Genomic DNA, 27,704 nt, shown 5'->3' with positions numbered 1-27,704 from the left:
TTTTTACATCTCTTTAATTCTTGATACATGGGGTCTTATATTTATGTTATTTTCTTCCTCTTTTCTTTTTTTCCACCGATATCGGGTGATATTGGTGTGAAAATTAACAAAATATGTGTTTTTCACATTTTTTTATGACCACAAAAGACAACTGAAATAATTTTTCAAACTATTTCCTTGTTTCATATATCGGAAATGTTTGTTTTGGGTTTTTTTGGACAATTTACACTTTTAATTTACCGTACCTTAATGTATTTATTTTTTCATTTATTTCACATATTTTGACCCGTATAAGATTGCAAAAGATATTTGGGCGGCATGTCATTATTTTAATATGGTAAGGCTACTTTCACACATCAGGTTTTTTGCATCAGGCACAATCCGGCGAATGTTGGAAAAAAAACGGATCCGGCGCAGATTGTGAAAAACTGATGCGACGGATCAGTTTTTTCGACGGATCCGGCTAGCATATCTAGATTATTGGATAAAAAAAAAATTGGAGCATGCTCAGTTTAAAAAAATGGAATCTGGCGCCGGAATCCGTCATTTTCCGGATCCGGCACCTTCCGGCTCCCATAGGCTTCCATTCTAACAAACAGCCAGAAGCGCTGGATCCGGCACTTCCGGCTTTTTTGCTGGAGACAAAAAATGTTGCTATGGACATTTTTTCCAGAAACCGGAAATGGCAGATTTGCCGGATCTGGCGAAAAACAGATGAAACGCAATGTCATCCGGCACTAATACAAGTCTATGGGAAAAAAACTGATCCGGCGGCAACATTCGTCCTATCCGTTTTTTGGAAATGTAGCCAGATTGAGCCTGACAAATGCGCAGAAGCAAGTGGAGCTGTTAGTGGCAGTGTTTGGCCCCACTCCATACACCAGTACACGACATAGAACACACCAATACATCCTATGTCAAGAAAATGGTTAAAAAATTAAAAACTTTTAAGGATATAAAAATCTACTTTGTTTTGCAATTTTTGGTACCCTTTGTGGTTTATCTCTAATTCCCACCATTTGTGTGCACTTTTATATAACTGCACCCTGCTGCCCCTGTGTGTCTTCACTACGCAGTGCACCATTTCAATAGGTAATTCAGGTGGTCCCACTTTGTTTTATATATCCCATTAGTGGAGCACTAGGTATGTTTTTGTAATTTTATTAATGCAAATTGTCTCTTCCGAGAGGAACTCTAGCGCCACCTAATGGAAGCAGTAATATCGACCCTTTAACAAGCCTTGCAATAAGACAGGATAAAAGCCAAACCAGAATCTCAATTTGCAGATGCCGTGTTTCAGGGTGTTGCCTCTCATCAGTACAAAGAATGAGATCGGATTTGGCTGAGTGGAGAGAGTCAAACGAAGCTTGGCATGTGAGAATAAAGAGACCTATAGGCCACGCATGCTACTCTGGGAAATTAATTATGTATATTGTCTCTTCAGAGAAGAAGAGGACTAGAACTCTTGGAGGCATCAATCCTAAAAGTCAATGTAGACTCTATAACAAGCCTTGCAATATGACTTAGGATAAGAGCCAAACCAGAATCTCAGTTTGCAGACACAGTGTTTCGGGGTGTAGCCTCTCATCAGTATAAAGAATGAGATTTGATTTGGCTGAGTGAGAGGCTCTGGAATTTGGTCTAAGGGGTAACTTTTCTACTTGTGGAGAGTGTCAATGAAGCTTGGCATGTGAGAGTAAAGAGACCTATAGGCCATGCATGCTACTCTGGGAAATTAATAATGTCTCTTCAGAGAACAAGAAGATTAGAACTTTTGGAGGCAGCAATCCTAAAAGTCAATGTAGACTCCATAACAAGCCTTGCAATATGACAGGATAAGAGCCAAGCCAGAATCTGTAAAATTGATTTTTATGTGAATTAATAAAGTTTTGTATTTTATTCTGTTTTCTATGAGATACACATTTTGTTTCTTTTATGGCTTGTGTTTCTGTTTTGGGAGGTTATAAGATGTTTTGATTGCTTTTTTTTTCTATTTTTCCATTGTGAAAAAAAAAAACAATATTTTTTTTTGGGGGGGGGGGGGTTAGCATTTTTTTTTTAATAATTAGTCTCTCTAGGGCACTTTAACCCAGAATTATTTGATTGCAGGTACAATAGATCATAATATTTCTAAATTTCAGGGTGTTGTATATTTTGCGATCTCAAATGAAGCCCCAGAGACTACCATTATGGAAGACACAGGGGCCTGAAGGCTATGATAACAAATCATTAGCAACCCACAATCACATCCTAGAGGGGCCGATGCAGTGACAGAGCAGATCTCCCCTCTGTCTAACTACTTAGATGCCATGGTCACGACTGACTGCTGCATCTAAGGCATAAAACTGCCGTGATCAGAGCTAGCTAGAAGTAGATTACAACAAGATCAGGAGAGCCAGGAATCGATTCATGCAAGAGAGCTAGTAGGTGCTTTTTTCTCCATAAGAGGTCAAGCCCATATTAGTCTATGGGGTAACAGGTACACTTTTCCAATAAAGTGGGCAAAATGCATGGTTCAAGTATGGGTATTTATAGTAATGGGGGTCCCAAGGAGGGCCTGATAAGATAAGAGTCAGAGTCCAACTCTCAGTGATGGGATGGGGTAAATTTTATTGCCAAGTGGCTCCCACCAACCTAAGTATTGCACTTCCCTGAATTTGGCATAGAAGGTGAAACTCACTAAATTAGAGAAGGGGGTGCACATACTTTTGGCAAAACATGAACAGTAAAGTCCCTCATTTTGTTTTATTTTTCCAGTCTCGTCACAGGATGGACAATGAGATCAATAACCGACAGTGCGAAGTTATAAAAGATGGAAGGTAAAGTCTCTTTCTCACTGGCATTTACCATTCTTTAGCATATGAGAAGCTGTGGATGGGGCAGAATGATTGATTGCCTGACCTAGGACAGTTCGGGGAGGTCACTGGGCAGGTGCTGGAGCATTCCCTGGCTTGGTTTTCCTAAATAACACCTGTCACTTCCCTTACATGTTTTACCTGGTGTAAATGCCACTGTTCTCCTGAATCCCACAATGTTTTTCATTTGTTCCTGCGACTCTCTGCTCCTGACCGATGGATTGGGGATAACTTCCAAGAAAGACTGCTTTGAATACTAAAGAGGAACATCATGTGGATACTATCGGGCCCTCGAAGAAAAAGGGTCATAGATTTACTAACCTCGGCTGTTGGTAGAGAAAACTAATGCCAGACTCCTCTTTCCAAAGGAACTGCATTTTAATCAAACAAAAGGGTGGGGATCATAGAAAAGGCATTGAGGGGAAAACTACAACGTGCCCTTGTATGTAGAGTAATAACAGGAGAACCAATGTACACCTCTGCCTATCTCATCTTCAGAACATGAAGGAATCTACTAAAAGTAATTTTTGGATTGGGAAAAAAACGTATGAAAGATTACGCTGCATCCTAATCATACAAGCACACGTCTTTAGCAGGTATTATGCAGCATGTACATGATTTCAACCTAAATCTTCATTTTCTTTTAAAGCTTTAAGGACACAAAATGGAAGGATATTCATGTTGGTGACATTGTGCGGATTAAAAAAGATGCATTTGTTCCAGTGAGTAGCCATAATAATCCTAACATACAACACAATGTGATACATAAATTATGTTTCTGCAGTCTACTAAGGACAGGAATATAATGCTATAAAACTATAATTACAGTAATGCTGCCCCCTATGTACAAGAATATAACTACTATAATACTGCTCCTATGTACAAGAATATAACTACTATAATACTGCTCCTATGTACAAGAATATAACTACTATAATACTGCCCCTATGTACAAGAATATAACTACTATAATACTGCCCCTATGTACAAGAATATAACTACTATAATACTGCTCCTAGGTACAAGAATATAACTACTATAACACTGCTCCTATGTACAAGAATATAACTACTATAATACTGCCCTCTATGTACAAGAATATAACTACTATAATACTGCAACTATGTACAGGAATATAACTACTATAATACTGCCCCTATGTACAAGAATATAACTACTATAATACTGCCCCTATGTACAAGAATATAACTACTATAATACTGCTCCTAGGTACAAGAATATAACTACTATAACACTGCTCCTATGTACAAGAATATAACTACTATAATACTGCCCTCTATGTACAAGAATATAACTACTATAATACTGCAACTATGTACAGGAATATAACTACTATAACACTGCTCCTATGTACAAGAATATATCTACTATAATACTGCCCTCTATGTACAAGAATATAGCTACTATAATACTGCTCCTATGTACAAAAATATAACTACTATAATACTGCACCTATGTACAAGAATATAACTACTATAATACTGCACCTATGTACAAGAATATAACTACTATAATACTGCTCCTAGGTACAAGAATATAACTACTATAACACTGCTCCTATGTACAAGAATATAACTACTATAATACTGCCCTCTATGTACAAGAATATAACTACTATAATACTGCAACTATGTACAGGAATATAACTACTATAATACTGCCCCTATGTACAAGAATATAACTACTATAATACTGCCCCTATGTAAAAGAATATCACTACTATAATATTGCTGCTATGTACAGAAATATAACTACTATAATATTGCTGCTATGTACAGAACTATAACTACTATAATACTGTCCTCTATTTACAAGAATATAACTACCATAATACTACTCCTATGTACAATAATATAACTATTATAATACTGTCCCCTATGTAAAAGAATATCACTACTATAATATTGCTGCTATGTACAGAAATATACCTACTATAATACTGTCCTTTATTTGCAAGAATATAACTACCATAATACAGCTCCTATGTTTATGAATATGACTACTATAATACTGCTCCTATGTACAAGGACATAGCTACTATAATTCTGCTCATATGTACAAGAATATAACTAATATAATACTGCTCCTCTGCACATACATATAACTACTATAATACTGGCCCCTATGTACAAGAATATAACTAATATAATACTGCCCCCTATGTACAAGAATATAACGACTATAATAATGCCCCCTATGTACAAGAATATAACTACTATAATACTGCCCTCTATGTACAAGAATATACGGTAACTACTATAATACTGCCCCCTATGTACAAGAATATAACTGCTATAATACTGCTCCTATGTACAGGAATATAACTACTATAATACTGCCCTCTATGTACAAGAAAATAACTACTATAATACTGTCCCCTATGTACAAGAATATAACTACTATAATACTGCCCCCTATGTACAAGAATATAACTACTATAATACTGTCCCCTATGTACAAGAATATAACTACTATAATACTGTCCCCTATGTGCAAGAATATAACTGCTATGATACTGCCCCCTATGTGCAAGAATATAACTACTATAATACCGCCCTCTATGTACAAGAATATAACTACTATAATAATGCCCCTATGTACAAGAATATAACTACTATAATACTGCCTCCTATGTACAAGAATATAACTACTATAATAATGCCCCCTATGTACAAGAATATAACTACTATAATACTGCCCCCTATGTACAAGAATATAGCTACTATAACACTGTCCCCTATGTACAAGAATATAACTACTATAATACTGCCCCTATGTACAAGAATATAACTACTATAATACTGCTCCTATGTACAAGAATATAACTACTATAATACTGCTCCAATGTACAATAATATAACTACTATAATACTGCTCCAATGTGCAATAATATAACTACTATAATACTGTCCCTATGTACAAGAATATAACTACTATAATACCGCCCTCTATGTACAAGAATATAACTACTATAATAATGCCCCTATGTACAAGAATATAACTACTATAATACTGCTCCAATGTACAATAATATAACTACTATAATACTGCTCCAATGTGCAATAATATAACTACTATAATACTGTCCCTATGTACAAGAATATAACTACTATAATACCGCCCTCTATGTACAAGAATATAACTACTATAATAATGCCCCCTATGTACAAGAATATAACTATTATAATACTGCTCCTATGTACAAAAATATAACTACTATAAAACTGCTCCAATGTGCAATAATATAACTACTATAATACTGTCCCTATGTACAAGAATATAACTACTATAATAATGCCCCCTATGTACAAGAATATAACTACTATAATACTGCCCCTATGTACAAGAATATAACTACTATAATAATGCCCCCTATGTACAAGAATATAACTACTATAATACTGCCCCTATGTACAAGAATATAACTACCATATTGCTGCTCCTGTGTACAAGAATATACGGTAACTACTATAATACTGCCCTCTATGTACAAGAATATAACTACTATAATACTGCTCCTATGTACAGGAATATAACTACTATAATACTGTTCCTATGTACAAGAATATAACTACTATAATACTGCCCCTATGTACAGGAATATAACTACCATATTGCTGCTCCTGTGTACAAGAATATACGGTAACTACTATAATACTGCCCCTATGTACAAGAATATACTGATCTTAACCCTATAGTGAATCTATGAGGTATTGTCAAGAGGAAGATGAGAGACACAGACCCAACAATGAAGACGAGCTGAAGGCTGCTATCAAAGCAACCTGGGCTTCCATAACCCCTCAGCAGTGCCACAGGCTGATCTCCTCCATACCATGCCGCATTGATGCAGTAATTGATGCAAAAGGAGCCCCAACCAAGTATTGAATGCATTTACTGAACATACATTTCAGTAGGCCAACATTTCAGATTTTAAAATCATTTTTCAAGCTGGTGTTATAAAGTATTCTAATTTACTGAGATAATTACTTTTGGGTTTTCATTGGCTGTAAGCCATAATCATCAACATTAACAGAAATAAACACATGAAATAGATCACTCTGTTTGTAATGACTATATACCGTATATACTCGAGTATAAGCCGAGATTTTCAGCCCTTTTTTTGGACTGAAAGTCCCCCTCTCGGCTTATACTTGAGTCATACCCAGGGGTTGGCAGCGGAGGGGGAGCTGGGGCTGTCTAATAATACTCACCTGCTCCTGGCGCCGTCCCTGCAGGTCCCTGGTTCCCGGCGCCGCAGCTTCTACCTGTACTGAGCGGTCACATGGTACCGCTCATTACAGTAATGTATATACTGCTCTACCTCCCATAGGGGTGGAGCCGCATATTCATTACTGTAATGAGCGGTATCGGTGACCGCTCAGTACAGGAAGAAGCTGCGGCGCCGGGGAACCAGGGGCTGCACCGAGCCAGGAGCAGGTGAGTATAATGGGGTGGGGGAGCGCTGCGCGATATTCACCTGCTCCTCGTTCCGGCGCCGCTACATCTTCTGCAGTGACGCTCAGGTCAGAGGGCGCGGTGACGTGGTTAGTGTGCGCCCTCTGCCTGAACATCAGTGCAGAAGACGCTGCAGATGGAGCGGCGCCGGAACGTGGAGCAGGTGAATTTTGAAAGTGCTGGGGGCCTGAGCGATGGAGAGGTGAGTATGTGATTTTTTTTTTTATCGCAGCAACAGCAAATGGGGCAAGTGTCTGTATGGAGCATCTTATGGGGCCATAATCAACGTTTGTGCAGCATTATATGGGGCAAGTGTCTGTATGGAGCATCTTATTGGGCCATAATTAACGTTTGTGCAGCACTATATGGGGCAAATATCTTTATGGAGCATCTTATGGGGCCATTATTAACCTTTATGCAGGATTGTATGGGGCATATTTTAATATGGAGCATCTTATGGGGCCCATCATAAACTTTATGGAGCATTATATGGGGCTCCTGATTCAATATGGATATTCAAAAACACTTAACCTACTGATGTCTCAATTAATTTTACTTTTATTGGTATCTATTTTTACTTTTGACATTTACCTGTAGCTGCTGCATTTTCCACCCTAGGCTTATACTCGAGTCATTAAGTTTTCCAGGTTTTTTTGTGGCAAAATTAGGGGTCTCGACTTATACTCGGGTTGGCTTATACTCGAGTATATAAGGTAATATAAGAGTCTCACTTTTTAAATTGAAGAACTGAAATAAATAACTTTTTGATGATATTCTAATTTTGTGAGAAGCACCAGTAACTACTATAATAATGCCTCCTGTGTACAAGAATATACAGTAACTAATATAAGCTGCCATTCCATACTCAGCATTAAATCAAGTGTGGCAGTATTCCTGAAAAAAAGCTGATTTTTTTTTCCTAATGAAGAACAAACTCTTTGGTTATTCAGCTGCATTTGTCTCATGCATCTTATGTCCTGATACTCTATAGGCAGATGTGCTGCTGCTCTCCAGTTCTGAGCCTAACAGCTTGTGCTATGTGGAAACAGCTGAGCTTGATGGGTAAGAAACTACAAATTAATAAAAAAAAAAAATAATAATTGTCAAGTTGTTGCACATCATCCTACATTATTAGATTCACTAACAGGCCCTGTACCAATGATAGATGTTTAGTTTAATTGATGCTTCTATATAGAACTCGATACTTTCAGCATTTTTGTGTATGTGCACAATATAGCTCTGGAGTATAATACAGGATGTAACTCAGGATCAGTAATGTAATGTACACAGTGACTGCACCAGCAGAATAGTGAGTGCAGCTCTGTGGTATAATACAGGATGTAACTCAGAATCAGTAATGTAATGTATGTACACAGTGACTGCACCAGCAGAATAGTGAGTGCAGCTCTGGAGTATAATACAGGATGTAACTCAGGATCAGTAATGTAATGTATGTACCCAGTGACTGCACCAGCAGAATAGTGAGTGCAGCTCTGGGGTATAATACAGGATGTAACTCAGGATCAGTAATGTAATGTATGTACCCAGTGACTGCACCAGCAGAATAGTGAGTGCAGCTCTGGGGTATAATACAGGATGTAACTCAGGATCAGTAATGTAATGTATGTACATAGTGACTGCACCAGCAGAATAGTGAGTGCAGCTCTGGAGTATAATATAGGATGTAACTCAGGATCAGTAATGTAATGTATGTACACAGTGACTGCACCAGCAGAATAGTGAGTGCAGCTCTGGAGTATAATATAGGATGTAACTCAGGATCAGTAATGTAATGTATGTACACAGTGACTGCACCAGCAGAATAGTGAGTGCAGCTCTGGGGTATAATACAGGATGTAACTCAGGATCAGTAATGTAATGTACACAGTGACTGAAATACTTAATTTCTATTATTTTTTTTTTACTCTAAGTTGGAATTGTTAACTGTCTTCAAATTCTCTTACTGATATATTTTTTTTCTAGTGAAACAAACTTGAAGTTCAAAATGTCCCTTGATGTAACCGATACATTTCTCCAAAAAGAGCAGGAGCTTTCACAATTTGACGGTGAGGCTGTCACGGTCTTGATCATATTCCTGTGAGTTGTGGATGTAAGCTATACTTATTATTACATTCTATTTTTATAGGTCTGGTTGAATGCGAGGAACCAAATAATCGCCTAGATAAGTTTGTAGGCACTTTATTCTGGAGAGGATCAAGTTCAGGGCTCGATAACGATAAACTTTTACTCCGAGGCTGTAAAATCCGCAACACACAGTACTGTACCGGGCTTGTCATATTTGCAGGTAATTTTTGCATTCATTTTTCTGCAGATGCCCTAAGAAAGGGTTTTCATGCCACGTTCTTTTTATGCTCTGGGCAATGACAGTCCAAAATTATAAAAAAAATGGTCTCAACATCGATTTCCACGAACTAGTGTGCAATGAATGTATATGTGATGCACCTTCGTGGTCTTCAATTGACCGGCTGTAAGAGTAGGTACTATAGATGTCCAACACAACTGATTCATTGTTTCTCAATAACACTCATGATCAAGTTTGATAAACTTTATGCAAAAAATATGAACATTGACCATTGCTTGGAAAAACATAAGCTAAGGTTTGTTTTGGAAGATGCATCAATTTAAAGGCCTATGATCTATGTGCTCGATTCCACCATATGTGGTTGGATTTGCCAACAAGTATCTCATTCAATAAAGGTGAGGGTCCACCTCAGACCCTTGATCATTTAAAGACATCCATAATTCTGGAAAACTAGATATGTACAAGTCAGGATTTTAAGTAGACTGGATGACTTCTCCTATGGTAGTGGTAATGGCTCCTTATTGATAGCAGCTTTAAGGCTATGTACACACGCTGCGGATTTACCAGTGGAATTTTCTGCGCAGATTCTTCCTGTTTTGGCTGAAAACGCAGTTGAAAATCCGCGTTAATGCGTTTTTGATGTGGATTTTCATGCGGATTTGTATGCATTTTTATAAGCTAAATAAAGATATATTATTTAACAAAAAATGAATTGTGATGTCATTTCCTTGTCCAACCTCTTCTTTTACATACACCATTGAAGAATAATGTTTACACACACTATCTATCTATAGATATATCTATCCATCTATCTATCTATCCATCCATACAACCATCTACCTATCTTATAGATATATCTATAGATGGATAGACAGATAATCTATGGATAGATATGGAGCGCCCCCACACCGCCGCAGGGCCGAGGGGTACCCGGAGCCGGGCCTCTAGTTCTCAGTCTCGGGGTTGTCACGGTGGCTAGACCCGGTCCGTGGCCCTGTCCGTCAGTGGGGGACGTCCGGTGCAATAGGTGGTAGTAATGGTAGCGATGTAGCGGTGCAGTTGTGGGGTGTAAGTCGCGGTAAATAACGAGGACACCAGGTTGCAGTCTCTTTACCTCTTTACTGGAGATCTCTGAGTCCTCAGTCCAGAATACGGTTCACCAGGCTACGCAAGTCCGGCCGGTCCAATGGCACCTCCAGAGTTCTCCTCTCAGGTGGAAATCTGTGCCTTCCTACTTAGCGCTATGTGTTGTAGTCCTTCCCTGCTGTGCTCTCGGAAAGTGACCCCACAACGGTTGTGTCTGTTTCTTAAGTTCCCTCACAACTCGATTTGATGTTCCTCTGTAATCCACCCCTTCCCTGTATTCAGGTTGGAATGGCACCCGTTTGTCAGGTAGGCCTGGAGTTCTTCCGGGACCCTAGAGACGCCCCTCTCCCGCAATTGCCCCCCAAGACTTCATAGGTGATATGTGGTAGACAGCCCGCCTGAGACCGACTGTCCTGCCGCTGTTTGGAGTATGGCTTGAAGCTGTATTCTAATCCACTCCCTCGGCGTTCCGGCCACCGGTATTGCGCCTCAGCAAGGTGCTGCCTCTTTCAGCACAACCCCTGCTGGTACTCTCCTTCTGCTTGATCTCGTTTCTCACTCAGCACAATCTGTCTCGCTTCTAGTCCTTTCTTGAGTCCCGCCGCTTCCAGGAGCCTGCGCGGACCCGTTACGTTCTTTCAATGCCAAGCCTCTGCCAGGATCCCACCCCTGGCAGAGACCCTACAGTCTCTCCCTTCACAACACCCCCTGCCACAGGGTGTTGCTCCGTTCAATCCCGTCAGCGTTCTCTCTAACTTCCTGCCTGACCCCCAGTTTACCCACTATGGTGGGGAGTGGCCTAATGAATAGCACCCTTAGCTCCCCCCGGAGGCCCAGCTGTGAAACATATTGGTGTCTGTGATACCTGATTGGAGGAACTCCTTCGGTGCCATCGAACGTACCATGGCTCCCCTTAGCGGCGAAGCCACAGCACTGCAACGACCAGGACTCTGGGGTGCTGCACTCCCCCCTGGTTAAACACAGTACTCCGGGACTGGGAAGAAAAACAACAATACAGATTAGCAAAAAGACATACAATTTTGTTGAGTGTAAAACAATAAGCATACTTGAACAGGCTTCCCTTTATGGGAGGTGAGGACACTTTTAACGTTACAAACATGGTCAACATTATAAATTACAGGCTATACATAACTCCTGTTACCCAACCGGGTATTCTACTTAGTGCAAATTCTGGAACAATAAATTAACATTGCCTTTAAGAAACATACACTCTTAGTTTACCAAAGGCCTTCCTATAATCACATTACAGGGTAAGGTAACTTCACATTCTCCTACTTTGAACCTGCAGGACCGCCTGTCCCTATGGCACCAGACCTACTGCCTCTCCTTTCTTTTACAGGACCGCCCCGTTCAGCCAGGGCCTACTGCCTTTCGCTACTATACATAGTATAGACATAACATTCCTTTCTTTTTAGAGAACTCTGAGCCAGCTCTACTCGGCTCCTTTAAGGACTCACTCTCTAACCCCTACGGGTTCGCCTTCTGTCCTTAGTAACAAAGTAACTTTCTATGGGGACGCAGGGTTGACCTTCTATCCTCACCTTCATCATTACTTCCTTACTTTCAGCTATGCAGATCTCTATCTCTACCCCTACGGGCTCTCTGCATCTTTTCTTTCTGCAAAACATTATTTAGATTTCACATTTCAACAAATTCAACACATATAACTTTTCATGTAAAACAGTTACATTTCTTTTCAAAGCATCATCATGGCATTACTGTTCTGCAACAGTATCTTTCTCAAGTTCAATTCTCACATCCCCTTTAAGAGGGGACCAAGTCTTTCCGAGGTAGCTCGTCTTCTCAGCCTACCAGTCCATGCAAAGGTTCCGGTATGGTATCTTCGCAAAGTGTCCTTAACTAGAACCGGTAGGAAAGGTATCTTCACAAAGTGTCTTTGGCTCAAACCAATAGGGCAAATATCTTCGCAAAGTGTCTTTGGCTAAAACCAGTAGGGAGCACCTTTAAGAAGGTGCAAACTATTTACAAAGGAAGTTCGAATCATGCACAGTCCATGATTACTGCAGTTCTTTAAACTTGTGCAAAATTTTAGGAAAACTCAGAACAAACACAGGGATCCCGGGTCAACAAAGGGATCCATTAACCCTGGACGGGTTTTAGCAGCAAACAGGAACAGTTAAAGGAAAACTATTTACATTTTTCAGGGTATCGAGGTTTATTCTTCTTCCGGTGGCTGGGGCTCCCGGCCCCCGGCCACTGCAGCACCAGTGTCCTCGGTTCGAACATGCAGATGGACTCGACTGGCCAACTCCGGGGCTGCCACTAGGCGTACCGTTGCGATGGTGACAAGTTCAGGCGCTCCCGGGACTAGGTCTGGGGCTGCAGGTGCCGCAGGCCCAGACATACACCGCCGAACATTCCGTGCATACCACCCAAGTGGGTTCAAGTGGCGGCTGTAGGTCACAGGATCCCCCTTCTGTAACGGTTCTCCGCTTCGGCCACAACAGGGAGCCCTCACGTTACAATGCGCAACGAAAACATCAGTATCCAGTCCCGGCTCGTGTATGAGGCCCCACCCCCTTTTTACATGGTAGGCCAACACAGTGCCTCGCCTTACCGCGTCTCTGTCATCCCATGCCAGGGAGGGTTGTTGTACTTTCGGTGGGCCCATCGACTCAGCTCCTCTCCGTCCTTTCCACTGCAGAATCAAGCACTGTCTATATTGTTCCCATGTAAGCACCGCAAGAGTGGACCCGTTCTCCCGGGATCCATCGGCTCTAAACCAAGGGGTGTCCCACCGAAGAACCACTCCATCTAAGCTCACATCCACAGGCTCCCCCACTCCAGTCGACAGCGGTGGCACCATCCTCCCCAGGTCGTCGGGGGATAGCACCATTAGCCCTGCCGAGATAAGTCGCTCCCTACTGCGATGGAGGTGGGCCATGGAAGCAGGCTCGTGAAGGGGAGCAGGGGCGTCGGCCATACCTGCGTCTAATGTGGTTCCATCGGTGTCGCTCCGGTCCGTTAACAAGGACGCTGGAATCGGCTGCAGCCCGGACCGGGGCCCCGCCAATGGGATGCTCGGATTCCGCTCCGCTTGCAGTGGTTCCTCCTCCTCTAACTCCAAGGTCGGGGTTGGTGGACATAGCTCCGCTGTCGGATCCGCAGGCTTCCGGTCCGTCTCCGGTGAAGAAGGGCAGGCCGGAACCACTTCTTCCTCGCTCAGGCACTCGCCGTTCATCATCGCTGCCTGATAGTCGGTGGCAGTGCATGCACCTAGCTCCGCCATTTCTCTGAGGTCGGGCTTCTCCATCACCCGCTTCCCGCCGTTGCATATCAAGGGGTGTTTCTCTTCTGCTTTGGGGCAGGTCATTCCTCTGCAGCCAGAAGTGCAGGGGGCGGTAGCCATTTCTCGCGCCACACTGGGAGTCTCCGCCCATAACACGCCCTCCTTCCCCTTGGGTGTAGCAATGGCGGCGCCTTTTGGCGGGAACTTTTGGCGGCTAATGGCGCAGCACAGTCTTACAATAAAGTACAGTCCAAGCACAACAAATCACAGTCTCTAGGCACACATGACCTGATTCTTCAGGCTTAAGTAGATCCTGTTCGTGACGCCAAGTTGGAGCGCCCCCACACCGCCGCAGGGCCGAGGGGTACCCGGAGCCGGGCCTCTAGTTCTCAGTCTCGGGGTTGTCACGGTGGCTAGACCCGGTCCGTGGCCCTGTCCGTCAGTGGGGGACGTCCGGTGCAATAGGTGGTAGTAATGGTAGCGATGTAGCGGTGCAGTTGTGGGGTGTAAGTCGCGGTAAATAACGAGGACACCAGGTTGCAGTCTCTTTACCTCTTTACTGGAGATCTCTGAGTCCTCAGTCCAGAATACGGTTCACCAGGCTACGCAAGTCCGGCCGGTCCAATGGCACCTCCAGAGTTCTCCTCTCAGGTGGAAATCTGTGCCTTCCTACTTAGCGCTATGTGTTGTAGTCCTTCCCTGCTGTGCTCTCGGAAAGTGACCCCACAACGGTTGTGTCTGTTTCTTAAGTTCCCTCACAACTCGATTTGATGTTCCTCTGTAATCCACCCCTTCCCTGTATTCAGGTTGGAATGGCACCCGTTTGTCAGGTAGGCCTGGAGTTCTTCCGGGACCCTAGAGACGCCCCTCTCCCGCAATTGCCCCCCAAGACTTCATAGGTGATATGTGGTAGACAGCCCGCCTGAGACCGACTGTCCTGCCGCTGTTTGGAGTATGGCTTGAAGCTGTATTCTAATCCACTCCCTCGGCGTTCCGGCCACCGGTATTGCGCCTCAGCAAGGTGCTGCCTCTTTCAGCACAACCCCTGCTGGTACTCTCCTTCTGCTTGATCTCGTTTCTCACTCAGCACAATCTGTCTCGCTTCTAGTCCTTTCTTGAGTCCCGCCGCTTCCAGGAGCCTGCGCGGACCCGTTACGTTCTTTCAATGCCAAGCCTCTGCCAGGATCCCACCCCTGGCAGAGACCCTACAGTCTCTCCCTTCACAACACCCCCTGCCACAGGGTGTTGCTCCGTTCAATCCCGTCAGCGTTCTCTCTAACTTCCTGCCTGACCCCCAGTTTACCCACTATGGTGGGGAGTGGCCTAATGAATAGCACCCTTAGCTCCCCCCGGAGGCCCAGCTGTGAAACATAGTGGTGTCTGTGATACCTGATTGGAGGAACTCCTTCGGTGCCATCGAACGTACCATGGCTCCCCTTAGCGGCGAAGCCACAGCACTGCAACGACCAGGACTCTGGGGCGCTGCAGATAGACATATCAATAGATAGATGCATAGATAGATAGATAGATAGATAGATAGATAGATAATACCAAGCCCGATGTTTAGTAATGAACATAATAAAATGGTACATAAGGAGGTAAATAAAAACACACACACAACAAAATATGTGTTAGACCGGGGTCACAATTGCGAGAAATTCGCATGAGTCTCGCACCTCAGTACCCGGCACTGCCGCCGGCACTCGGACCGGAGCGTTCAGCTGCAGAGGAATACATGCAGCCGCACACTCCAATCCCGAGTGTCGGCGGCAGTGACGGGTATTGAGGTGCGAGACTCATGCAAGTTTCTCGCAAGTGTGACCATGGCCTTAAACTTAATATCTGTTTAGTTTTAAAAACAATTGAAATAAAATGGCGTGGGCTTTCGCACAATTTTCCAAACCAGAGAGGGAAAGCCAGCGACTGGGGGCAGATGTTTATAGCCTGGGAAGGCGGTATTACCCATGGAGCTTCCCAGGCTATTAATATCAGCTCACAGCTGTATATTTAGCCTTTACTGGCTATTAAAATAGGGGAACCCCCCCAAAAATGATGTGGGGTCCCCCTATAATTAATAACCAGAAAAGACTATGCAGTCTGATACTGCATGGATACTGTAATTACCATTGATTAACATTGGTTGTGCCCTACATTGTGTATTTGGTGCAATTCCGCGCATCCAAGAAATGCTGCTGATTCGCTACAAAATCTGCAATGTGTGCACATACCCTAAAAGTCAAGGTGTAGTCTGTAGTCTGGGCCAGTTTGTAGTAGACTTTAGGATTTAGGATTTGATTGTGCCTGCACCCTCTATACGTACACCTACACCCATGGAAAACAATTATAAAAGGTCCCCTCGATCCAACAGCTATATCTAGCTATCGACCAATATCACTGCTCCCATTTGCTTCCAAACTCCTGGAGCAGCACGTCCACGCTGAACTTTCCTCCCACCTCTCATACACTCGGCCTGGGACAACTCATAAAGTCTCATGGATTCCAGTACCACCTTTATGCTGATGACACTCAGATCTACCTCTCTGGCCCAGACGTCGCCTCCCTGCTGTCCAGAATCCCGGAGTGTCTATCAGCCATATCCTCCTTCTTCTCCTCTCGCTTCTTCAAACTCAGTGTGGACAAATCTGAATTCATCATCTTTCCTCCATCTCATAGATCTTCCTTACCTGACCTATCTATCGCATTAAAGGACATCACGCTTTCCTCCGTACCGGAAGTCCGCTGCCTCGGAGTAACCCTCGACTCTGCCCTGACCTTCAAACCGCATATCCAAGCTTTTTCCACCTCGTGTCGCCTCCAGCTCAAAAATATCTCCAGAATCCGTCCTTTCCTCAACCGTCAAGCTAGTAAAATTCTTGTGCATGCCCTCATCATCTCCCGCCTTGACTCTGCAACATCCTTTTCTGTGGCCTCCCTGCTAACACCCTTGCACCTCTCCAGTCCATCCTTAACTCTGCTGCCCGACTAATTCATCTCTCTCCTCACTACTCCTCCACTTCCCCCCTCTGGAAATCTCTTCACTGGCTCCCATTCCCTCAGCGTATCCAGTTCAAATTACTAATACTGACCTGCAAAGCCATCCATAACCTGTCTCCTCCATATATTTCTGAACTAATCTCCCGATATCTTCCCTCACGTAATCTCCGGTCCTCCCAAGACCTCCTTCTCTCCTCCACACTTATTCGCTCCTCACCCAACTGCCTCCAAGACCTCCTGAATATCCCCCATCCTTTGGAATTCTTTGCCCCAACACGTTCGACTATCAACCACATTCGGATCCTTCAGATGGAACCTGAAAACCCACCTCGTCAGGAAAGCCTACAGCCTGCACTGACCCTGCTGCCTCCTACCACTACCGAAGCTACCGCCTCACCAACACCGGAGCTCCTGCAACCCTCAACCTACTGCCTCCTTCCCTACCATCCTGAAGAATGTAAGCCGACAAGGGCAGGGTCCTCGCCCCTCTGTATCAGTCTGTAATTGTTAGTTTGCTTACTGTAAGCAATATCTGTAATTTGTATGTAACCCCTTCTCATGTACAGTCAATGGTGCTATATAAATAATAATAATAATAATAATAATAATAGTCGCTGTTCCACTGATTCAGGTACAGTTTTTATTTTTCTTCTGAGCCTCCCTATTCCAGACTCATGCCCGCCAGTAATAATGGTGAAAATTTTCCCTTTCACACACTGGGCGTGTACCACAGAACTTCTCTGTGGGTGTGGCTGCATTTTATTTGGCCAGAATTAGTGGAAAAAAAGCAAACACCCATATAGAAGTTCTGTGACATACGCCCAGTTAGTAGAAAGGAAAATTTGCACCATTATTACTGGGGGACATAACTTTGGAAAGGAAAGACACAGAAGAAAAAGAAAAACTGTTCCAGAATCAGTGGAGCAGCTGCAATTGGAAGATGTACTCAGTTTGAATAACAAAAATACAGTAAAAGGTCCCCTTTAAATGGAAAGTTCACCAAGAGATGTAATAATTAGAGGGTGTGCTATCATCCGCCAGAAGCCCATGATGTAGATTCCTCCATTTGCAATGGTTTTTCTTCTATCAAAATGATGGACACATCAGTGGAACCCAATGGACTCCAATGTAAGTCAATGGATCCGTGGATCGTTGGCAATGCCTGTCATGTGACGCATCCGTCACAGCAATGTAACCAGATATAGTTGTGAACAGAGTCATAAAGGAGCACTGTGTCTGTTTAATTATAGCAATGGGTGTCAATTTGAGGGGGCCTAAACCCCTAAGATTACTTTTTTATATATATTTCAATGACATAACAGAAAAGAGTAGCCAATGACTTGATCGAGAAGGAAGATATTTCAAATGCCACCTTATTTTCATTCAGCTAATATAGAAACAGAAGAATGTTTTTAACCCTTCAAGTCCTATGCTTTACTTCTTTTATTTCCTAGGTCCGGACACCAAAATTATGAGAAACAGTGGAAAAACGACTCTAAAGAGAACAAAAATCGATCATCTCATGAACGGAATGGTGTACATGGTAAAGATTCTCCGCCATTGTTATAGTAAACCCTATATCCTGTATTTCCTCTCTATATACGCTGTATACATGTGTCTTACAGATATTCGTCCTGCTGATCCTGTGCGCGGCCGGTTTGGCCATCGGTGAGACGTTTTGGGAGAGCAATGTAAATAGTGGGAACATGTCTTGGTATCTATACGACGGGTATGACTATGCACCAAACTACCGGGGATTTCTCGGCTTTTGGGGATACATCATTGTTCTAAATACAATGGTGCCGATATCGCTCTATGTAAGGTAAAGCACATATATACCTGATTACTATAGAAATATGAGTATGTAATAATGTATAGAGAAACTGCAAGGACAAGGTATCGGTTGGCAACTAGGGTAATGTGCGTATATGTGTGTGCATAAATATATATATATATATATATATATATATATATATATATATATATATATATATAAAGCAATAATTTTGCTTACATATTTTTAAGGCCTCCCAATGGATTTTTACATTCACCCCTTAAAACCCATTCAAATTAAAGCACATGGATACTTTCCTGCAGAAACCGCACCATATCTGCCCATAGATTGTGGCAGGTATTGCAGTTCTGCCCCATTAAAGTGAATGGTGCTAATGTGTAATATCGGAGATATGTAATGCCATTTTGGGAAGAAAATATCTTTATATTTTTTTCTAAATCCTGGTAATAGGATTAATGTTTTTTTTTTTAAGTTACAAAACTTTTTGGAAAGTAAGAAAAACTTTTTGGCTTATTTTTATTTATTTTTTTAGTGTTGAAATGATTCGTTTGGGTCAAAGTTACTTTATCAATTGGGATTTACACATGTACTACCCAAAAAAAGATACGGGAGCCAAGGCCAGGACAACATCGCTGAACGAACAACTTGGTCAAATCGAATACATATTCACTGACAAGACCGGGACATTGACGCAGAATATAATGACGTTCAAAAAGTGTTCCATTAATGGGAACGTTTACGGTAAAAAAAAATGAATGGGGATCATTATGTTTTGGGAATACTTGGGCAAAAAAAAGTTTAATTATATTTATTTTGCTGTGTGGTTAAAGCCATCCCCTCAACTAATAGGGTATTACAAAGATTCACTCCAATAAAGTTTCCTTCAGAAGCAATTGTAATGTAGCAGAGAGAGCCATCCCAGTTTGGGCGCCACATTTTTCCTATTATTAACTAAAGCATTAAATATATTTTTCTCATGCTTTTTGACCTATTTCCCCCTGGGTCTGTTTTTTTAATAAAAGACAACCCCAGCAATAACAGGCTAGAAGTAACTTGGGGGCTCATCCAGGATAGAATTTTATTTCAGTTTTAGATGTTATTGGATTTTTCTGAGATTAGTTAGAATGTACAATTAGAAATTAGGAAAATCTCTTTGAAGAAGACACTAGTAGTGAGAAGCTTTTTTTTTTTTTTATGTAAATCTTATTTTGCACCATAAACTTATGATATCTGAAGATTGGAGTGCTCCCATCATAAAATGTTGATATTTATTCCAGGTAATCAAAAGAAAATGGATAGTAAAAAGGTTAGTACCACAGAGGTCAGTATGAAAGGTAAAGCATACCAATCATTTCAGGTGATCCTTCAGAATATGTTATGTGTGTGTACATAAGGAATAAGACAGGCCATTAAATGATTGTATCCTGCATTTTCACCAGATTTCCCCTCTCAGGCTCTATCTCTAATTTTTAGTTGTCTCTGAGCTAGTAGATTCAGACTGCCTGCTATGTTATCTCCTATATAGCATACACAGACATGGGAAGTTCCTGCTATGCAGTACCTATGTTGAAGTACAGAGGATATTATAGAGCTGTACTGATCAGTGTAGCTGTGAATCCAGCTCTGCGGCAAGCTAAAAGACTTAGTAGAAAGTGTACATAACTTCACTCACTCTACTCTTCACTTTATCCCTTCCATAGACTTTCATGTGCAGATGTAGTATGATCCCTCTGCGAGTTGGTCATTTATTTTTCATTGAACAAAATGGATTTTTGTCGTTTTTCAGAGTGAATGATGAGCTCAGGTGGCAGAAGGGCAAAGGAGCTCATCAACTGAGAACAAATTGATTTCACTGATAAAATATATAACAAAGTTTTTATATTCTCTTGTGTTATTGGTTTATGCAAATCTTGTCGAAATGAGAGGCACAATTTACATTTTTATTAGCTAAAAACCATATTATGATTTTTTAGCTTTCGCTAGTCTACAATTTCCATGATGCTCTGCATCGTGCATCTGAGTTGTAGCTTTTCTACAGCTAGAGGGACACAGGCTGAGTAGCAATGAGTTAGAGTAAATTTAGTTATATATTAGAATTATTTTACCTGTCTATTGTATTTTAATCACTTTTAGGCTGCCGTCACACTATCAGTATTTGGCCAGTATTTTACATCAGTATTTGTAAGCCAAAACCAGGAGTGGGTGATAAATGCAGAATTGGTGCATATGTTTCTATTATACTTTTCCTCTATTTGTTCCACTCCTGGTTTAGGCTTACAAATACTGATGTAAAATACTGACCAAATACTGCTAGTGTGATGGCAGCCTTACTATGATCCATTTGACATATATGAGCCCAACTGCAATAAAATATATACCCCTAGTGGTTCCTGCATGAGCTGATATAGCCCTGACCATAGACTAGACAATGGCAACTTGGACCTATGCTGCCTGAAAGGCCATCAAGCGCTTCACGTTCCTCCTAAAGAGCCAGAGGGCAGAGCAAAGTGCAAATTACCTACAGAAGGGAAAGTGTACTGAAATACAAAGAGTGAATAAAACAAACCATAAAATACAAAATAAAGGATTAAGTTTGTACTGTTAGAGAATATGCTGCCTACTTCCTAAACAGTAGACAGATAAACCCTAGCTGGTCTTTCACTGACTGGCTTAAACTACAGCAGTATGGCTGAACATCCAAATGAGAATATCACCAGCTGGAAATACCAGCAGGGGGGAAAGTATATAAGGCTGCACCCAAAAGGTGATATGGTATGAGTAAGGCTACTTTCACACTAGCATCGTGCACTGCACGTCGCTATGCGACGTTGCGGCGCACCGACGCTAGCTGTGAAAGCGCCGCACAACGGTGGCAGCGGATGCAGTTTTCCAACGCATTCGCTGCCCCATTGTGATGTGCGGGGGCGGAGTTCCGGCCGCGCATGCGCGGTCGGAAAAGGCACTCACGACGCACCAAAAAACGTTACATGTAACGTTTTTTGGTGGCAGCGGTCCGACGCAACACGACGCAACCGTCGCACGACGGTTGCGACGTGTGGCAATGCGTCGCACTGCGTCGCTAATACAAGTCTATGGAGAAAAAACGCATCCTGCAAGCACTTTTGCAGGATGCGTTTTTTCTACAAAACGACGCATAGCGACGTGCAGTGCACGACGCTAGTGTGAAAGTAGCCTAAATTAAAACAACTGTTACCCGAAGAAGACTGAAGCAAGGATAACAGAAACTAAACACCTGGAGAAAAGGTATATGTGCTGTGGCTCGGCGGAAAGAGAAGCCAACTACAAAGCAGAGGCTCATGGGTTCGTACATAGATGCATGACAGAGGTATTGCAAAGTGTCTGACATGTGTGCATTATTGTGACAATAGCTTTTTACAAAAATAATCAAAACAACATAAAGTAAAATTTGGTAAATAATTTACTAATTTACTGATCTTGCTGATGAACTGTATAAATCTTTCATGACCTTGATTCCTTTTTCATTAGAACGTGGACTTCGGCTGGAATCCTTTAGCAGATCCCAGCTTTACATACAATGACAAGAATTTAATTCAACAAATCCGATTTGGAAAGGATCCATATGTTCAACAATTTTTTAAGTTACTCGCTTTGTGCCACACAGTAATGGTGGACAAGGCAGACGGTACGTACTACCGCAATTTGAGTCTTCATCATTGTAGGGAAATGCAAGTGAAGTTAATGAAGGTATCCAAGTCATGACCATGGTCTATTACCCAGATACATTCAAATTGGTGGCTTTGAGGTTGTGGAAAGTCTGTAGGAGAACAAGTCCAATAATCTATGTATGTATACTTGTAACAAACATGTAGATCAGTCTAAACTTAAAGGGGCTATCCAAGACTATTTTTTTTTTACTATGGGCCTAAGCAATAACAGGCAGGCAGTTGCTATCTACCTTCCTCTTGTGCTCGGCGTCGATCTCCACTGGCACAGAGAGGTCACAGACCACTACTGTTGACGATTCAGCAGTTTCTGCTGATTTCATAAAGACAAAGCATCAGCTTCTCTTCAGTTCTGCTCTGTTGACGGGCGTGACTGCCAACACCATGCTGATTGACAGCCTAACTGCAGAAAGCTGGCTGTCAATCAGCATGACAGTGGCAGTCACGACCCGTTGACAGGGCAGCCTGGAAGAAGAATTTGCTGACTTGGAGTAGCTGAATTGCTGGCAGGAGTGGTCAATGACCGATCTTGTGCCTTGTAGAACATAAAAAATAGTCCTGGATAAACCATTTAATATGTGCTTGATGGAAGACCCCCCCAGTCTATGAAGGATAGGGGTTCATGCCATAAGACCATCACTTTAGAAGGTTTCAATTGTCCTTTATGGTTGCTTTGTTGGCACTGCGTACTTCATGCAGAATGATCTAAAACAATTCTGAAGATCAAAAAAGGAGGACTCATTTATAGAGACACCAGATGCAAGACTAGACAGGAGGAATACTCCGCTTTGGGAAAATAATATAATTAAGCTAATTAAATGTCCATTGACTTGTAGGAGATGAACTGTGCTACGAAGCAGCCTCTCCGGATGAAGGTGCTCTGGTAACAGCTGCTAGAAATTTTGGCTTTGTTTTTCTTTCGAGAACTCAAAGTACCATCACCATTAGTGAGCTTGGGAAAGAAGTAACTTATGAGCGACTGGCAATCCTTGATTTCAACAGTGATAGAAAACGCATGTCTGTAATTGGTAAGTTGAAGAGGTAAACTTATTCTGTAAAAAAGAGACTGCAAAATTTTGATGGCAGATTTGGATGCCATGCAGTGCTCCTTGGGAAATAAAATATGAAAATAACCTCTTCAGATAGGAGGAGAACAGGGTCTACACCTACTGGAAGTATCCAATAGTTGATATTAAACCTTGGCACAGGTCTTAGGATATAAAGGCAAATCAGAATCTTCTTCAAAAGGAAAGCTCCATTTGCAGGCAGCTGTTTCAGGCTCTTGCCACTCATCAGTGCAAAGTAGGTGAAACTGGCTGGCTTTTTAAGAGGCCTTTGATGGATTGTCTAAGACTAAGCTTCTCTTTAAGGAGACCAACAATCTGGCATAACAAAATTATAGGCCATGCTTCTACTGCATGAGGTCTTTATGACCACTCCTGCTCTGGCCAAGAGAGGAGGATCCTGAACAGAGAGTAACTCCCTATATTAGCTCCGACTTTAGGATATATAAAATTGGCTTTTTTTAAGGTGGACAATGCCTCTTGAAAGGATTCTGTCTGCATCAATTCATCGGCTGATATAACAGTCCTCAATCGTGAACTGCACAGTTCGATATCCGAAATAATCTCCGTTTCATTTCAGTTCGGGATCCAGATAGAAAAATAAAACTTTACTGCAAGGGAGCCGACACCGTCATTTATCATCGCCTACATCCAGACAACCCTATCAAAGACGTGACTCAGGATGCTCTAGATGTAAGTTCTTATGACTTGTTAGACAAGGACCATGTAGACCTTCAGTGTTTTACTTGTCAAGTAGCCAGGAAGTTATAGTGCTTTGTCTTGCATGTTTCTTTCTGTGCCATCCCCTTTTTTTCTGAGTGGGAGGTGCCTAAAACCATCCTGTGCAGTATCAAGAGTCAGTCTATTGTACAGCAAAACTTCAGATGTTCATTTTTGTAAATATAAACCTTCAAAAGTGTGATAAAAAAAATCTACCAGTAGCTGCACTTGAAATCAAAGATGAGGTGACCTCTTTAACAGTGCTTGATGCACCTTTAGATTTGATTCACTCCAAAAGTTGATCCAAAGTTTTTTTTATTTCAAGCTGAACTAATAAAAAATAGAAAATTAAGCTGTTAATTGTTTTCCTATTAGGTGTTTGCCAATGAGACTCTGAGGACCCTGTGCCTTTGCTACAAGGACATAAGTGAGGAAGATTTTGAAAAATGGAATAAAAAATACCAGCAAGCCAGTGTGGCCATCAACGATCGTGACGAAGCTCTGGATAAAGTGTATGAAGACATTGAGAATAACTTAGTGGTACGTGACATGAGAAATGTGTGTAACTTACCTCTATTAGAGTTTCACTTTCTCCTTGACCTGCGCTGCTGTCTACAAGTGATCTGTGGCAACCGTGGCTATTGGTCGAATTGACATCGGCATTAAGCACAATCAGTGGTACCATGTAGAAGACTTCAAATGGTAGGCTCGGACTACTGCCCTGAATAATTGCTAATAGATTTGGTAGGAGACAGTACTAGGATTTTTGGTGCTAATTTTTGGACTGCAGCACTAATTTTTGGACACTTATAAGGATTGTCAATCAATTGCCTGCATAGCATATTTGGGATTACTCTCTACTAGCCACCGTGGAGCACTGTGGCACCTATTTTGCAGTATTCAACACACGTTATAGGGTTGTCCATTTGTTGGGATAGGTCCATATAAAAAAAAAACCTGCAAGCTCCAGCCAGCAAATTGTGACAAGCTTCAGATGCCAGACCCCTAGTGATCAGCGGGTTTCACTTTAGAAACGGGGTAATGGGATAATCTCTTAAAGTAGAGATCCTTTCTGCAGCATTGCCCAAAATTGTATTATGATCCTACCACTACCGTGCTGACACCCCAATACCAAGTGACCACTTATACTCTACTTGAAATTATAATGGTAAATATTGTTTTCAACCTATTTTCGTAGCTGTTGGGAGCCACGGCTATAGAAGACAAGCTGCAGGATGGCGTTCCTCAGACAATCTATACATTGGCTAAAGCTGACATAAAGATCTGGGTCTTGACAGGAGACAAGAAAGGTACCGCAAATGTGCCATAGATAACCCTAATGCTGTGCACAGATGAAGCTGACTTTGCTGCACATTACCATGCCATTTAGTGTACTTGTGCCTATAGCCTATTCCATTCAAACAATTTTACACCATGATGAATCAATTGGAAGTGCAAAATAATGATCATTTCTATGTATTTTTTTTATTTCAGAAACTGCCGAAAACATTGGTTTTGCCTGTAAGCTCTTAACAGATGAATCCGTTATCACCTATGGAGAGGAGGTCAAGTAAGTACAAGAAAATTATACTCTGAATTTATCCCTGTAATGTATAAGTATACTGTGTAATCCAATTTTAGTCAGATGCTGCATAATTGGACCCTGTAGAAGTATGTTCAAATGAGATTCCTGGTCGGCCTTTATAGTCCTCTGTGCACATGTGCCTTCCTGCTTTCTGCATCAAAGCCCAGAATCCGTGTGCCCACCGGACCTAAGGCATAGAAGATCCATTTCACCTAGTGAGCCTTGACAGTTCTGCTCAGGGTCCTGTCTAATGTCTTAAATGGATTCTCTAAAGTCTAAACCATAGGGCAGAACACTAACCGAAAATGATGGCACAGTGGCCACAACAGACCAAAAGCAAGCACAGTAGGCAGGACTTTCCGGTTGGCACGTGCTTCAGTGAGGACCAGGACAATAGGATATGCAGGACAGCAAGCAGACAAGAAGACAAAGAAACACCAGAAGACACAAAGCCATGAATGTAGATTTTCACAGGAACTGTAGATGTATAGTCAGTCCAGTACTTGTCGCAAAGAAATGGTTAGAAACGGAATTGTGAGTAATGAACAGGCAAAATAAATATTTGCTTTTAGAGAAGATACACACTGTTGCAGCAGCATTTGTTGTGTGAAAAGCATCCAGAGAAGAGTTTATTTTTGTATTATTGGTGCCTGTTCCTTTCCCTTTTGATCCTGTTCCGCCACTAGGCAGCACCACTCCTTTGTTGCGGGTGATGCATGAGTCACAGAGATATCGCAACACAGAGGGGCCAGAAGATCGCGGCATCTGGTTACTCAAACTCCTGCACTGGTTAGAACTGCTTTACCATCATACTAAACAATGCAATGTTTCTTTGCTCTGGCATTGCTAAAGTTAATCAGTTCAGTTGATCTCCTGGAGCTCTCCATCATGGATTGCTTCAGCTGTTCTGTATTGGACAATCCCCTCTGGTATATATGCTTGCCACTGGAATTTGAGAATTGTCAGTGATAGTTCATTCTGCCTGGTTTGGAGTTGGAAGAGTTGTCAGGTGTTAGGCATTGACGTTTGGAGAGTTGTTCTTGAGATTTCTGCTTGGAGATTGTTTTCATTTTCATCCTCATCCTCTCCTATTTGGTTTCACCTACCTTACCCTCCCCTGTGTTCCACGGTGTTGTTTGGTGAGTATATTTTGTATGATTGTAGTTTTCATTCACACCTGTCCGTCTTCTCTTGTCTGTCTCGTTGGTGTAATCCTATACACTTCTGCCTCACACCATCCTGGGTGGGGGAGGGAACAGATAAGGGTAAGTCAGAAGCATAGCAAGGCACAAGACCCCGCTGTCTCCACCTTCCAGGTTATCCGGGGAACAAGGATAGTCTAGAGCACCCCCTTGCGTGAGGGATAGGGAAGGAACTCATTTCCCAGAGAAATCCTGCAACAGTTCTGTGACAAATCCAACATAATCTGGTATGAGGCTCCATTGCTCTGTCTTTTTAATTGTTTTTATTTGTTGATATCTAATTAATATATTTATTGTCTTAACTCTGTTAAAACTGCTTCTTATCTTATGGTTGTCAACCATATCAGATTATTTTGGTTTATGTATTTTGAAGTGTCTAATGCTTACTAATTTTGGAGATATGAGAATGAAAACAGTACTGTGACAGCATGACAGCATTGGTCCTGTTTAATTCTTGGCACATTTAGTGCCACTAGATTGTGGAGCTATGGGGTTAATTGTCTGCCTTTTTCATTACTCCTGAGAGCCTTGGGCTGGGCTGCCTGCTATTTAGGCCGGCATCACACTCAGCGTATGAAAATACGGTCCGTTTTTTACGGCCGTAATATGCAGAAATGTTCCCAAAATAG

At 42.0% G+C, this 27,704-nt stretch overlaps 1 protein-coding gene across 3 annotated transcripts in view; it reads left to right on the top strand.

The window, feature by feature from the left end:
• The window catches only part of LOC143804491 (phospholipid-transporting ATPase IC-like), a 103,375-nt gene that overhangs the window by 33,689 nt on the left and 41,982 nt on the right, over nt 1-27,704 (top strand). For 2 of the 3 annotated variants that reach the window (XM_077282635.1, XM_077282640.1), the window contains exons 6-20: nt 2,758-2,819; nt 3,505-3,577; nt 8,323-8,393; nt 9,315-9,397; nt 9,478-9,636; nt 18,460-18,548; nt 18,631-18,827; nt 19,333-19,541; nt 20,078-20,121; nt 22,308-22,464; nt 23,341-23,532; nt 24,149-24,261; nt 24,664-24,828; nt 25,487-25,598; nt 25,783-25,858. In XM_077282635.1, the coding sequence (XP_077138750.1) occupies nt 2,758-2,819; nt 3,505-3,577; nt 8,323-8,393; nt 9,315-9,397; nt 9,478-9,636; nt 18,460-18,548; nt 18,631-18,827; nt 19,333-19,541; nt 20,078-20,121; nt 22,308-22,464; nt 23,341-23,532; nt 24,149-24,261; nt 24,664-24,828; nt 25,487-25,598; nt 25,783-25,858 (1,802 nt within the window). The remainder of the gene's footprint in view (nt 1-2,757; nt 2,820-3,504; nt 3,578-8,322; nt 8,394-9,314; nt 9,398-9,477; nt 9,637-18,459; nt 18,549-18,630; nt 18,828-19,332; nt 19,542-20,077; nt 20,122-22,307; nt 22,465-23,340; nt 23,533-24,148; nt 24,262-24,663; nt 24,829-25,486; nt 25,599-25,782; nt 25,859-27,704) is intronic. The other variant, XM_077282648.1, reaches the window with a different exon arrangement.

Source organism: Ranitomeya variabilis, chromosome 1 (genome assembly GCF_051348905.1).
Source record: "Ranitomeya variabilis isolate aRanVar5 chromosome 1, aRanVar5.hap1, whole genome shotgun sequence".
Lineage (NCBI taxonomy): Eukaryota > Metazoa > Chordata > Amphibia > Anura > Dendrobatidae > Ranitomeya > Ranitomeya variabilis.
Note: the sequence above shows the minus strand (reverse complement) of the source record. Positions and strands in the feature narration are given on the sequence as shown.